Genomic DNA, 15,087 nt, shown 5'->3' on the forward strand with positions numbered 1-15,087 from the left:
AGAATTACAGAACTTCGAACATGTAGTAGAGTGATCAGTGAAATACTGAGTGTCCAAGAAGTGATGGTAAGCAGTTTATAGAATAGGTATACTAACTTGGGAAGCACATGAAATTCATCTTTATCAGGCAGAGATTTTTTCTACCCCTAAGTGGAAATGAGGGATTTTAGAAGTAAATTCTTCTTACTACACCACTTTTTCATATGTATCCTCAGAAAGGCAGACCATTCAGTCCATGCTATGCACCTAGAAATTAATTTCCTTGAATAGGATTAAGGACATGTAAGTGGTTGGCCCGGTAAAGAGAACTATGGAAATGGAACAGGAAAGAAACACATTTAGAAAATTCCCTGACCTTTGCTAGGGCTGGAAGGGTAACAAGAAAAAGGAAGCCTGCAGTCCATGGACTTGACACAAAAGGTCCAAGACACAGCTCTTCAGCACCCTAATTATCATCCAAAGCATCAGCCCTTCCCCCAAAGTTTCAGGGAAGTTTGCTGTCAATCAATAATGCTAACAGATTTGGCTCCTGGCAAAGTTTATCAGCTTTTCTTATCTCTAATCTCGTTTCTCAAACCCTGTTTCCTCCCTTTGCCTGTGGCTACTCTAACTGCAAATGTGAATTACTGGAAGGGGAAAGGAGGGGGAGAGAAAGAGCCCCAGTTTTCCTAATTCAGATTTAAAACGCAGCAGCTCCGAAAGGCTTCCCCTTAGATTTTATTTCTGAAGAAGCTGTGGCTATCAACCTTATTTCCTTTGTTGTTGATTTAGCATTTGAACACAAGACTGAAATGTTGTCTAATTTCACTTCGCCTTCTGCCAAAAAATCTTGATGGACAAGCTGGTTATTCCATCATTTCCCAGCCCCTGTGAGTGCAATGCAACAGAACAGTTGCTTCTCTTTTCTCCAGTTACAAAGACAAAAGAAACTGCACCACTGCATAGCTTGCATAGCCTCCTATTTCAGTGGAAACCAGCATTTAAAGTATTGTGTCTTAGAGCTCAAAGAAGAGGAAAGCTTCAAGGAAGATAGTTCTTCCTTTACATGCAAGATTCCTGTTGCTATCCATAAATCACTCAGGCTGCTCTTATAATCCAGAACAATAAGCTGGCATCACCCCTGAATACAGAACGTTGTGTGAAAGCGAACAAAACCAATAAAGGAGTCATTAAAACACCTAGAAGATAAAATGCTTGAAAATATGTCCCCAAATTTCCTTGTGGCAAGACAGTGATTGAGCCATAAATCAAAGCTATTCTTCTTCAGGGGATATTTAGGGAGAAGACAGTACAGTTTCTAACTATGCTCATCTAAAGAAGAACTGTAGCTCTTACACTAATGGGGAGAAGCAGATAACGGATCACTGCCCTCAATTATTTCAAAAGCACTCCTCTTTCCTTCCAGCAAGAAAAAAAGCAAGCCTTTTTTTTAACAGACTCAGCATAAGTGAATAGAATATGTTTTTAACACTAGCTTTGATTTGATTAACTTTTAGCTTTTCTATGTCTTATTTGCACTGCTAAAAACTAAAACAGTGGATTGTGTTGGGTGGATAGATTAAATGGATTCTTTTTCAAAAGTAACTTTGACCAGCACATAGAGAAATATTCATGTTATAAAGGCTTTGTACAACATCACAGAAAACAATAGTTATTCAGAGCCAATAACTCTGGTCCATTATGTACTACTCAGTGATGATACATGAGAAACAATGACAAAGAAACAGACTGTCCAGCAAGTATTTGCTTTGAAGTCCACACAAAAAAAATCTATACTGTTCATTGCATTATGAAATTCTGAAATCTACTAATTTCCACGCTATCTTTTTGTCCTGCCTCTCCATCAACTTCATCTGAACATGCCTGTGGTCTGCAATAAGCAGTGGGGTGAAAATGCCTGTAATAAGCAACAAGAAAAATAATACCTAACACCAGACTAAGAACAGTTAGGATGCTCACAATGGTAAAATGTATTTCCTTGATAATGGAAGGTTTCCAGAACATATATACAAACAAAATACCTAAGGTTACAACAGTATGAGTAGCATAATAAATAGAAATGCAAACTTTTGTTTTTCTCCCCTTTATGTTAAAAAAGGTAAAAATTAGAATTATTCCAACAACAGTTCTGTACAGATATTCCATCTTCTTAGACTTACAAAATGTCGTATGTTGTTTCAAAGTCCAGATGAAGCCACAGATCCAAAGAAATATCAGCAGAATTACAGAACTTCGAACATGTAGTAGAGTGATCAGTGAAATACTGAGTATCCAAGAAGTGATGGTAAGCAGTTTATAGAATAGGTATACTAACTTGGGAAGCACACGAAATTCATCTTTATCAGGCAGAGATTTTCGTAATGATATCTGATAATCAACCGTTGAAAAGGAGATACCACAAAAAGACATAATAATGGCAACATCTAAACAAAACACAAGGAAAAATGTTAGACCAAAGAAAAAGATACTTATTTTACATTATAATATCTGAATGAACTTTTGGAGAAGTTCATGCTTTCTTAACACTTCCTTTATACCAATTTTATATTTCCTTTGTGCTCCTGAACAAGTCACCTTAATTTTAAGGCTCAGTTTCGTTACCTAAATCTAGGCACCTAGTGCTGTTTGGCATGCCTATGTTGTCTTGCCTGGCCTCTGGCTGTTAATGGTCTCACCTAAGTTGTGTGTCATATTTGCCATCTCCATACACAGATGACTTAGAAATTCCCAAGGTATTGCAAATAGCCCATAAAAACTTAAGTTTCAGCAACTGATATTGACTCTGGGATGTCTATAATGTAGAAATCTGTAACTAAGACTTGACCATTCACATGGTCATATTTAAGTTGAGATTCGTCTGACCATTTTTTCTGAGTACCTATTGACTCCATGGACTATGAAAGAACACTAGACAGCAGTGCAGGTCTCTCCATTTGGTTAGATAAATTCCAGCCATGAGTAAATGAACGTCTTGCCAACAATCCTGCTAGTTTTAGAGCTGGAAATGGTACAGCTGCTGTCTTGCTTCTGCGAGTTGAACCAGGATCTCTTCATCATATTGCATTCTGCAATGCTGATGTATCGTTAGTTTTTTTCTGACCCTGTCCCTCATCTGTAACATGGATGATGGTAGTGACAGCTCACAGGGCTGCTTTAAATACATTACTGATTTCAAGATGCCCAGGTAGCAGTTTTAAAAGCAAAAAAAGCACAAAAAACAAACTGCTCTGCAAATTATATACTAATTGTATTCAATAGTTTACTTTCAAGTGATGTATCATTATGTTTCTATTAGATATTATGACTTGGTATAGTGAAATCTTCCTTCTCATGGATTTAGCAGAACAGACCATCTACTAGACAGAAATTCTAGCTAAATACAGAGTAATTATACAGTTGAGTCTATGTCTTCCAAAGTATGTTTAAAATGTTATCCAGTCACGAGTTATCTTTTTAGGTAAGATACTCAACTTACAAATTAAGGAGAAAGAGAGACTCACATTGCCAGAAATTATTTTTGCCATGATCCATGAGGGTGTAAATCTGCACAAAAAGCTGTGGTGTGGTCTCAAGAAAAGTCTTGAATACCCTGAGCATGTTAATATCAGTCACTACATCAATGGCTTGTTTTTGAATGAAGTTGGGAGGGTCTGTTTCTGGTGCATCTCCGCTGCTTTTTTGTTTAAATGCAGCTTGGCAGCCATACTTCAAAGCAAACCAATACCTATAAAAAAGACAACCTGATTAGACAGTGTTTTTTAGAAGCACAACTCAATAAAATGATATAGCCTAACAATGATTTGTCCCATTTCATTCTCCATTCACATTGTATCTTTGAATGTAATCCAGCACCTTCTACTAAAATAAAATTTTGTCTGATATCAGTGATATCAGATAATCATTTAAGCCCAGTGATACCAATGCAGTGTAAAAACTACTAGAACAGAATGAGACTTCCTGAATAAAGATTACAAAAAGATTATTTTGTTAGGTTCTTATTCTTTTAAAAGTACCGCATTTCTGAAAATTCCCCTAGCATCTCTCCTCTCTCTTTGACCTACTCATTCACTTTGTTTGTATCCTTCTAAGGTTATTAGTGAATAGCCAGCTGTGAACATCCACATCTATATAATATAGATCCATAAGCCCCAAGGATAATATCTGTTGAATTATAAACATACAACAGACTTTTTAAAAAATCACTACAGTGTTATTTTCTAAATACTCAGGAAGACTTTCATTTCAGAAAATTATTTTCAAGACACAGGGATTCCTGGGTTGACAGATTCTATTAATAATCTGAGTGGTTTTACATGAAGAAGCCATTTGTCTTGGAAAATGAGTACACCTGAATGACTTTTAGAACAGTTCTGGTTTATTTTCAATTAAGCCTAAATGAACACTTCCTCTAAAAGAGTAGTAAATGCAAAGATACATAGAATTAGTTAGTCACAACTGGTGTACATTCTGTGTGGTGAAGAACCTTTTCTGTTCAGGGTATCTCTAATGCTTTGCTTAGAGATAAATAAAACCTAGCTCTTATTCCCATTTTCAAGACCTTTGCTTCAGGCCTGGAGGTGGACATAGCACCTCAGAGGAGAGAGAACGCTTCAGTTTTAATCAAAAACCATTTTGATAATTAAGGGAGGAACCAGTTGTTGTACATGGTAATCTTTATAGCTGTGTTTAGGAAAACAGGATGGTGGCTATGCCCCCATGTAGGACCAAAGCTCCAGCTGCTGGAAATTACAGTATTTCCACTGTCCCTAATGAACTCACACACACATACACAGCACTGGTTAATGATCTGACTCCTTGCAGTAGTTCTTTGGAAGCCAAGCAAGGCAGGTAATGCTATAATAGAAGAAATGGGGCAATTCCAGAAGAAGGGGTTTTCACAGCTAATGACATCTTTCCAGTTGAACTGTTCAGCAGCAAAGAAAGCATCTTTTGGAACTAGTTAACAAATGAAAGCAGGGAGAAGTATCCTCGTAAGTATGCATGTAAATCCTATCTTGAAGCAAAGCAATGCTTGCTCCCTTCTGCTGTTTACTTGATTTCAAGTGGTCAGTAACACTGGCTGGGCAGATTGTAGACTAGGCGATGTTACTCTGCAGCACCATAACAGGCACTGTCATTGCTCATAACACGGCATAAGCTTTGCAAGGCCTTAGGTCTGAGGCTTGTCAAGCTTGCTCTGTTTGAATTTTTCATGACCTGTCTGTGCCTTGGTTTTACTTGGTTTAGCCTGGATTTTCCGCAGAAAAAATGGTGATTTCTTCCAATTGACCAGGTGGCTAATTTGGTTTACTTCTGTTTATTTTTGTGTGGTACAGCCACGGTTTTACATAGGTAACAGTAACAAGCAGATAGTCTATATTGAATGAGATATTTATTACAGACATGATGACATAGAATAGAGAAATATAGTCTTGGTATGATAGCAGAGGTCTCGAGATGTGGAGACACCGGATGCAGTATAGAAGAGTACATGCATAAGTGGTGGCTTGACACTGGAGACTCCACAGCTATAAACAAATAACCAATGGTCAGTTATAGAAATGCAGACCTGGAGCTGGATGAAACCAGTTTTAGGGGTAACAAAGAGAAGAAGGAAATAGTATCTGACATGCGTAAAAGGCACCATATATACCAAGTTTGGATGTCATGTGAAGATGCAGAGAAATGAAGAGAAAGCAAAGTCTTAAAGTGTGTTAACAAACACACAAAAGAGACACAAAGTGGATCCTAAGCGTGAGGAAGAAGAAACCATCAACATGAACATCATGTTCTTCCCAGAAAGACTCCAGACACTGGTACCACACGTAACACCCCCCCTGTGCACCAGAATGAAACTGCTGACCTTAAGACCCAGAGGAGCAGAGGAAAGGTGAGAAAAACACAAGGAAAAGGGATAGCGACTAAGAAATATGTGTGTAACAATTTTAACCATATTATTATTACTGAAACTTTTTATGTATAGAAGTATTCTTTCTTTTCCTGTAATAAATAGATCTAGACTAATAATGATCCTTGGAATCAACTGTTAAAATCTCACTTATGCTAGGTTCTTGGCTTTATAAATATATAAACCCTGTGTGTTTGCTCATAAACAGGATTTTGAGCGTAACAGCCTTCAGACATCACTTTCAAGACTATTTCTGCTTATTCAGTTCCCAGATGTCTTGATGTTCCAATATTCTTCTCCAATGAACCCATTTTGACTATAACTGGCAGGTAAGGACAGCAAAAGCAGTCCTTTTCAAGAAAACGTACTGTTATTCAGCCAATTTTTCTAGCATTGTAAACATTGCTAAAGACCTCCCCCCCCCAACAGAAGAATGTAGTCATCTGGATTATGAAGATTACATCATTCATTCAGATCTATTTTCTTGAGAAGTCAAGCAGAACACCACAGACCATCACTTGGTTATCTTACACAGTTCTACAAGCCTGCTAATGTACATAAAAGTACAAAACAGTTTCCTTTGAGAGTAAATAAGGTCCTGTGCCTTAGTTTGCCTCCTACTTCCATTCCATAAGGCTGCATCTGAGATGATTTCAACACTCATGCTGAAGTGCCGCAGGTTCCCGATTCCTTGATAATCCACTGGATCATACGCGCTACGGACCCCATGAAACCCATGCAGTTGCATTTCCGCCAGATAGAAAACAGGGGGCAGCAGATCATTAGACATCAGATCTCACAGACTCAACCCAACTTGATATCGGAGCACAGTCCCCTTCTGCTTACCAAGGGAGCTAGGAAGAATTCCTGGCTCCTCCAGGTGTTAAAAGTTTAACATTTTCGCCGCCTTTAAAGACCAAATTCTTTGACCACAGGGGAGACAGGGTCAGGGGTTCTTCCATAGCTACAAGCGAGACAGCCAGAATTTGCAGGTCCTGAGTTAAGTACATGCTGGAGGAACCATGACTTACTCCCTGGTATGTTAAAGCATGTCAACCATACAAGTGAGAATTGCAACCTGGAAGCATCAGCAGTAGGTCTGGAGCAGCTGTGTTACTACTGAGGATCCTTAGGGGAAGATCCTTTGCTCTTCTCCTTGCAGAGATTCATAGACTGCAGCCCTGATGTTCAGGCCATGCATTGATTCTGCGAGCTGGCTCTAGATCCATTATTTACTCCCAAAGGAAACTGTTTTGTACTTTCATGTTTTTGTGTATTTAATTTACTGTTCTCTGAATAATCACTCATAAGCAAAGAACTGAACTATTCAGCAAGGCATCTATAGCTTTTTCAGTTTATAAAACAATTAGTATTCCAAAACATCTGGTTCTTGCATCCAAGATGTAAAAATCTGGAGAGTTTGCGATGTATTCAAGAAAAAACAATTGGGTAGACTGATCTGTTAGTTGTCCACGGACTCATTCACTAGAGCCTGTGTTTGTCCAAGCAGCAAGAAGTGGAAACCAGCTGCACAAATTTCAAGCTGCAGCGCTCACAGCTGAGAATGCAGACGATATGCAAGGCATGAACCAGACATGCTGTAAAGAAATATTTCAGCTGGATGCACACCTGAAATCACTTGTCAGTGTTCGGAAGCATATTCTTTCTGAGTATGGTATACTAGGTTTATATTGTTATAAGATGGTATGCTACAGTATTTTTCAGTAGTTGTAGTGATTTCAGTTAGTCCACTTCTGACTTTGAATACTATATAAAATAAATTGTTTTTTCTAGAGAAGTCCAAATACTTCCATTGCTCTTTGTCTGTGTATTAAGTGAGGTGGTATTCCCTGAGCTCCACATGCCTATGTCACTCACTGTAGTTTACTGTGACAAATCTTTTATCCTTTAAGAGTATTTTGCTTTTACACTCCCATTCCCATCTGCCCATTTGGCATGCAATATTTGGACATTTTAGGAAGGGCCCATAGCCAGCTTTTAGGCCTAACATTGGGCAATCGCATTCACAGCCAAGGACAAAGTTCAGTCTGTTCTAAGGGATAGATGAGACCCAAATTTTCTCCTTTATCATGTCCATGACTCACCTAAACACTGTGCCTGCTATGAACCTATCATAATTATATTCCTATATATCTATTGCCATAGCAGCTCCATGTTTCAATCTTCATAAACTGAAAAAAAAGGCTTGTAAAAAGCTACTTTGACTGGAATAAAAGTATATTAATCGAAAGTATTGGATTCGTTTTGTATTTTAAGTAAAGGTACAACTTAAACTGAAGGTGAAATGGGTAGGGGTAGTGTGTCATTAACACAGACAAACACAGGGTTGCCATTTACTTTTTCTCCCTCTAAACTCATTAATGAGGACCTTTTTTTCATTAATCCAGGGTATGTAAGCTGCTCGGAAGCTAACAGAGTAAAAAAATCACAATTTCTTTACAACTGGAATTGTAATATGTGAACAGAATTATCAGTGTTTCTAAATATCATATTCACTTTGATAGGAAAAAAAAAAAAGGTTTCTGCCTTTGTAGTGTTGCTTTGTGGAGAACACAGATGATAGGACTCCTACTTGTTACAAACACTCATTGAAATACAGCTCCACTGTCTCTCTGTTCTTGAGACACTCCTACATTTTGATCATCATTTCATAAGGGATGAAGTTTGCTCCTGGTCTCCTGTAAAATTAGGAAGGCTCTGGATCTCCAAGCATGACTGGGAATTCACAGGTGTGACAGCTACTTGTTTTCTGTTGCTTCACAGCCTTCACATGTCACAGATAAACTCCCTTCCATGTTACACATTTCCCCTCAGACTTCCACTGAGGACTTTCCACCACAATCCCAGTACTACACTTCATGTCCCATCTCATCAAACTACACTGATAAAGATTTGGGTGCCATTTAGAAATTCATGCAGGGAGGGTGTGAAAGAGACCTGGCAGCAATGATTGTCCCTTCTAAATTCTGGTCATGCAGTCACAGTTCAAAGCATCGTATAAATCCTTAATCAAAGGAAAATATTCTCTGCTGCATGTTAAAATTAATCTTCTAAGTAGCGAAAGGCTTGGATTAAGTCCATGAAACTAATGCAACTAACTCAATACTTAGGTCAGTAAATTTACATCAAGAAAATGCAATCAAGCACATATTATTATGTAACCTCTAACTCAAAGTAGCATTACAAACTTTCCACTTTTAATTGACTCTCTGTACCTCACTGACTTGGTATCATAGAATCATAGAATCGTTTAGGTTGGAAAAGACCTTTAAGATCATCAAGTCCAACCATTAACCTAACACTGCTAAGCCCACCACTAAACCATGCCCCCGAGCGCCTCATCCACGCATCTTTTAAATACCTCCAGGGATGGGGACTCAACCACCTCCCTGGGCAGCCTGTTCCAGTGTCTGACAACCCCTTCAGTGAAGAAATTTTTCCTAATATCCAGTCTAAACCTCCCCTGGCGCAAGTTGAAGTCATTTCCTCTTGTCCTATCACTTGTCACTTGGGAGAAGAGACCATCACCCACCTTGCTACAACCTCCTTTCAGGTAGTTGTAGAGAGCAATAAGGTCTCCCCTCAACCTCCTCTTCTCCAGACTAAACAACCCCAGCTCTCTCAAACACTCCTTATAAGACTTGTGCTCCAGAGCCTTCACCAGCTTCGTTGCCCTTCTCTGGACATGCTCCAGCACCTCTAGGTCTTTCCTGTAGTGAGAAGCCCAAAACAGAACACAGTGTTTGAGGTGCAGCCTCACCAGTGCTGAGTACAGGGGGAAAATCACTTCCCTGCTCCTGCTGGCCACACTATTTCTGATACGAGCCAGGATGCTGTTGGCCTTCTTGGCCACCTGGGCACACTGCTGGCTCATATTCAACCAGCTGTCGATCAACATCTCCACGTCCTTTTCCTCCAGGCAGCTTTCCAGCCACTCTTCCCCAAGCCTGTAGCGTTGCATGGGGTTGTTGTGGCCAAAGTGTAGGACTCAGCACTTGGCCTTATTGAACCTCCTACAATTGGCCTCGGACCATCGATCCAGCCTGTCTGGATCCCTCTGCAGAGCCTTCCTACCCTCATCCAGATCAACACTCCCACCCAACTTGGTGTCTGAGGGTGCACTCCATCCCCTCATCCAGATCATTGATAAAGATATCAAACAGAACTGACCCCAATACTGAGTCCTGGGGAACACCACTTTTGACTGGCTGCTGACTGGATTTAACTCCATTCACCACAACTCTTTGGGCCCAGTTTTTTACCCAGCGAAGAGTGTGCCTGTCCAAGCCCTGAGCAGCCAGTTTCTCCAGGAGAATGCTGTGGGAAACAGCATCAAAGGCTTCACTAAAGTCTAGGTAGACTACATCCACAGCATTTCCCTCGTCCACTAAGTATCTTAAATACCGCTCTATTTATTTTTTCCTTTGGAACTTCTTGTTATACACATAAATTGCTAGAGGCATGTTATCAGCTTCAGTCCTCATTTTTGATCCATTCTTGGTTTGGGTGTGACTTAACAGGTGATAAACCTGTACCAGTATAAACTGAACATCACCTATCTTGACTGAATTTTTCTCATTGCCTTTTAAAAATGTGTAATGAAATAATGACAGGTTCAGCAAAGCACTCACATTTACTCTGATGTCTCATGGATTTAGAATTCATCTTTGCAAAAAAATCTTTTTCATCTGCTCCTGTTCAAAGATGCAGGGCATCTTGCACCTACCTTTAAGCAGCAAGAGACACAATAGCAGCTGCCGATATCACAATGGCTGCTGCCTGTGTGGCCTTCTATTCTGACAGTGAAGGTTATTAATTGTTAAAATTTAGTCTTCCTCAGATGTCCTTGACTGATGCTGCAAACTGCTACACATCAGTGGACTCCAGAATCCATATTGTGCCCCAGGGAAATGTCCCCTTTTTCCACATTCACTGACTGTGTTATTGTCTTAATGTTGACTGTTATACCACAGCCTGTTCTCAACCCTACCAACATCTGTGTGACCCATTTAAATGGGTCAGGCTGAAAAAAAATTTAGTCAGCATAGCTAATATATGCTTTACCAACTTAATTTTATTCCTTGCAGAGAATAACATTTCATATGAAATATGGTTACAGGTCTACACTGTTTCCATTAAAATAAACTAATGTCCTATTAGATACGAAATAATTTTAATTTCATTTTTTCTCTGTTTTAATATATGTGTGTACAGAAGTGTATACTCACATATTATTTCCATATTTATTACTTAGCATTGGCGATGTGAAACATAACTAGACTGATGCCCATTGTGCTGTGCACTGTACAAACATAACATAATGAAGTTGCCTGTTTCGAAGACAGAGCAAGAATTGTAAAACACGTATGAGAGAGGGAAGAAGGGCAGAAAGAAAGAAAGAAATGAAGGAAGATAATTTGGTAAGGTGTATTCATATCTTATAATTTCAGGCATCCTAAGTTCACTGGCCAAGCCATATTTACTGGTTAGGCCCCTATTTTCCTCTGTAGTGAATGGAGAATACAGGTTCCTACCCCAAATGACCTCCTGGAGAAACTCACCTTAACAAGTACAGCCTGACTCCTGACAAAATCTATTTTTATCCATTGACTATAGAGATAAGCCTGAGAGACTCATTGTCTAAATTAACTTGATAAATTAAATTACTAAGAAGTAGGACAGGAGGGAGTTGTACAAGGATACACCTAAGAAAACACATATAACAGGAAGTATATAATAATTGATCACAAAAGTACAAGCACAGATGTCAGCTTGCTGTTATCAGTTTATACTTTACAGTATGCATTATCACACTGCTGAATTTTGAGGAGTGGCTGAAAGAACTTTGTAATATAGACATATTAACTTGGAAACTTTTTCCAAGCGTAAGTGGCAGCATAGGAGAAAATATAATTTGTGCAATAGAAAACAGCTGACCAAGTTCACAGCACTGTCAGGACAAAATTATGCCTACTAGATAATAAGTCACTCAGAGAAGATGGGGCTAATTCTGGGACGGAAGCTTCGAAAATTACAGAAATTCACGGTAAGAGGTATTCATTGGAAAAGATATGAGTTCAGGTAAATCCAAGAGTTTCATGGATTACCTTAAGGTAATAATAATGAAGGTAATCCATGAAGACTTGCCAGTAAAAGCAGCATTTTGAATAGATACAAGCTGAGTCAAGATTGCAATATCTAGAGTTGTAGACGATCAGAGCTTGGATCTGAATTCTGAAAGTTTGTGTTGAAAGGTGAGGTCTTAGATATAGGCACTCGTCAGCAGAAAATTCTAGGGGCAACCTGGGAGTGTAAAACCACACCAAAGGTGAAACCAGTATTACAGTCCTGAACTGATTACAGAGAATGAGGTCATGTAAGAGAAAGGGGAAGAAGGGAGGTTTTCGGCCAGACATTGAAAGAGCAGCTTCTGCCATTCTGCACCGTGGTTACTGACTTAACATTTATCATCAGTTATCAGAAAGAGAGGTCGTGGCTCTAATTCCCTTTGGAAGAAACAAACTCAGAGGAGCAGGTTTGTAAGTCACGAGCACAAAAATGGTACTCCCAGCCATATCTGAGAATGAAAAGCCTTGGGGACAGACAAAAAATGAGTGCCACAGTGGGCCCTGAGACACCCCCTCTAAAAGGCAGAACCTGGTAGAGTCCCTGTGCCCAGGTGTTGGTATATCTCACATGAAACCACCCCATGTCCATGGATCTCGTTAGTGAATAAGAAGCCATCCAATAAAATTGAAGAAGGATTTTCTTTTTCTTCAAAATGTAGTATTTCTAAGTTTTTCTAATACCTGACACCAGAAAACTTAAACCTGTCAGTAAACACTCCTTTGTGAATTCTAACACTTCAGGACAGTAAGAGGAGGAGGAACAGGAAAGTAAAGCTGACGGACAAAAGGAAAAGGAATACTGAAAGGCAAAAGTTAATTGTGACATGTAAAAAATCCATAATTTTCCTTAATCCATGATAACATCAAGTGAATAAACATGCGTGTAAGGGGAATTTTTACATTGGCATAAATATATCTTTCATTGCTGTCCACAGATTAGTATAGGAAGTTAAAGGAGGCATTTTAAATAAGTATTTTATTAAGTGTCTCCAATACGTCTATATTCACCCATGTTTCTCGCATGTTGCATACCCAAAATAATTAAAATTCAGGACTTTTGCCAACAGCTTTCACCTCAGTTTTAAAATGGAAGTAAAATCTTGGCTCAAATGATCTCTATAATTATAATGATAATTTCATAGCAAAGCCACCACAGAATGTTAAGCATATGGTATGTTAAACTATTCCTGGATATGTGCCTTTCAGCAAACAAAGGCTCCTGTCACCATTAACTCAGTCCCTGCAGGAAGTACTGCTGCAAGTATTCTTAATAACTATTCAACTATTCATGTCTCTCCTGAACCCTCAGGTTAAAGAATTACCTCTTGCTTCAGCTGTCTCACCTGCTTAGTGTAATCATATGAATTCCCTTCTTAACATCACTTTAAAAACTTACATTTATCAGTTACAACAGTATTACCCTGTAAAGCAAGCATGTTTATTAGATATGCCATATCAAAAGGCTGATGAATCAAATAGAGTTAGGATGATAAAATAGAGATAGAATCATAGAAATTATTACTTACAGGTAAAATGAAAGAAGATCTACATTTCCAACAAAACCTGACATAATTTACCCCTGGCATAAGCAGACAAAAATCCATTTGCTTACATGGAGCAATAATTGCTAAGGCCAGAAGTGGTTTTGTCCCTGAAGCCATATTAAGCATTTCTTAATAAACTGTCTTAAAGCAATAGGATTTGTCATTTTAAAATAAATTTTAAAATGTGCTTACCTTATAAAAATTCCACACTGAAAGAGATGAACTAGAAAAATCCATTTCAGCTTCCCAGTACCAGTACCTTCCCAGTCATTTTTAAACCACTCATAACTGAATACCTGAGTTATTAATGATGAAAGACCTCTAAAACACAGTATTAATATACCCCAACAATATTGTCCTTGATAGAAATATTTACTAGCTACCCAGAAGTCCACTCCAATATCAACTATATAAATTATAATTCCACCAACTAAAAAATAAAAATTCTGCTTAGTAAATTTCATCATGCATTAGACTGTCACTGTTGTCATTCTCTCCTCACTTCATGTAAAGGAAAGTCAGAATTAATCTAAATGCTTTCCTACAATGGAGTCTTTTTCCTGATGATACCACCTGCTTATAGTGCTTTATACAAAGGAAAGTTGGGTTATGCATTTTTATTATGGCAAAGGGACTTGCATTTTTCTGGATTCTTGATTTAAATATTAAATTAACTACACTGATACATGTCTATTCTGGAAAAGATAAATGTAAATTGTCATTTTAATTGATGGAGTCATTCTTCATTACTGTTCCTAAAAAAAAGAAGAAAAAAGGAAGATCAGCAGCAACAATATTTTCTTCTGAAGTATCATACAGCAATTCACACCACCATTTAAACAAGTGAGTACAAAATGCAGAATGTACTGAGATATCTCTGAACAATCAGCCCAAGAGAAGCTGCACCTCTGAACCTGCTGAGGTCACCCACCCTCCCAACCACAATGACTCTCCACTTAACAAGCAGCTGTTGAGATAATCCGTAATAGTTGCAAAATACTAAGAAACAAGCTTAACTCTAGTAGTTTTTAAAACCAGTTTATGGAAAAAAAGATTGATTCCTTCCCAGAATTTTCTTAACTTCTGAGCTATTCTCCCTTACTATGCACAGCACAAAACACTGAGAAAACTCCTCTCTTGAGTACACACCATTGTATCTGAGTGCACATCATTATGTCATTTCCAACTGTTACTGCATTTGTGTGCGTATGTCTAGTGGCTTTATCACTTCTACTCGTTTTTCCATATGCAGCAAGAAAGTGCTGAATAGGATTGCAGCTCTCCTGTTGAAGAGACTTGTAAGGAGTCAGACCTGAACCAGTCTACACCTCTTTGGGAAATGGCTCCCAAGCTGTCTGAGTAGTAGCTACACACAGATGACCTAACCACATTGTCTACTACAAATAGAATCAATTCGCAGTCGGAACTACATTTACATTGTCTAACATTGCAAGGATTCTTGTGACCTCTTTTAGTAGTCCTTACA

At 38.5% G+C, this 15,087-nt stretch overlaps 1 protein-coding gene across 1 annotated transcript; it reads right to left on the reverse strand.

The window, feature by feature from the left end:
* Nucleotides 1–1,779: 1,779 nt before the first annotated feature.
* XKR9 (XK related 9) lies at nucleotides 1,780–14,068 on the reverse strand. Its single transcript, XM_059815814.1, has 3 exons — nucleotides 13,794–14,068; nucleotides 3,501–3,724; nucleotides 1,780–2,423 (listed from the first exon to the last, which is right to left on the reverse strand). Exons 1-3 carry the CDS (start codon nucleotides 14,066–14,068, stop codon nucleotides 1,780–1,782), a joined length of 1,143 nt encoding a protein of 380 aa, XP_059671797.1.
* Nucleotides 14,069–15,087: the final 1,019 nt, after the last annotated feature.

Source organism: Gavia stellata, chromosome 3, assembly GCF_030936135.1.
Source record: "Gavia stellata isolate bGavSte3 chromosome 3, bGavSte3.hap2, whole genome shotgun sequence".
Taxonomy (NCBI): Eukaryota; Metazoa; Chordata; class Aves; order Gaviiformes; family Gaviidae; genus Gavia; species Gavia stellata.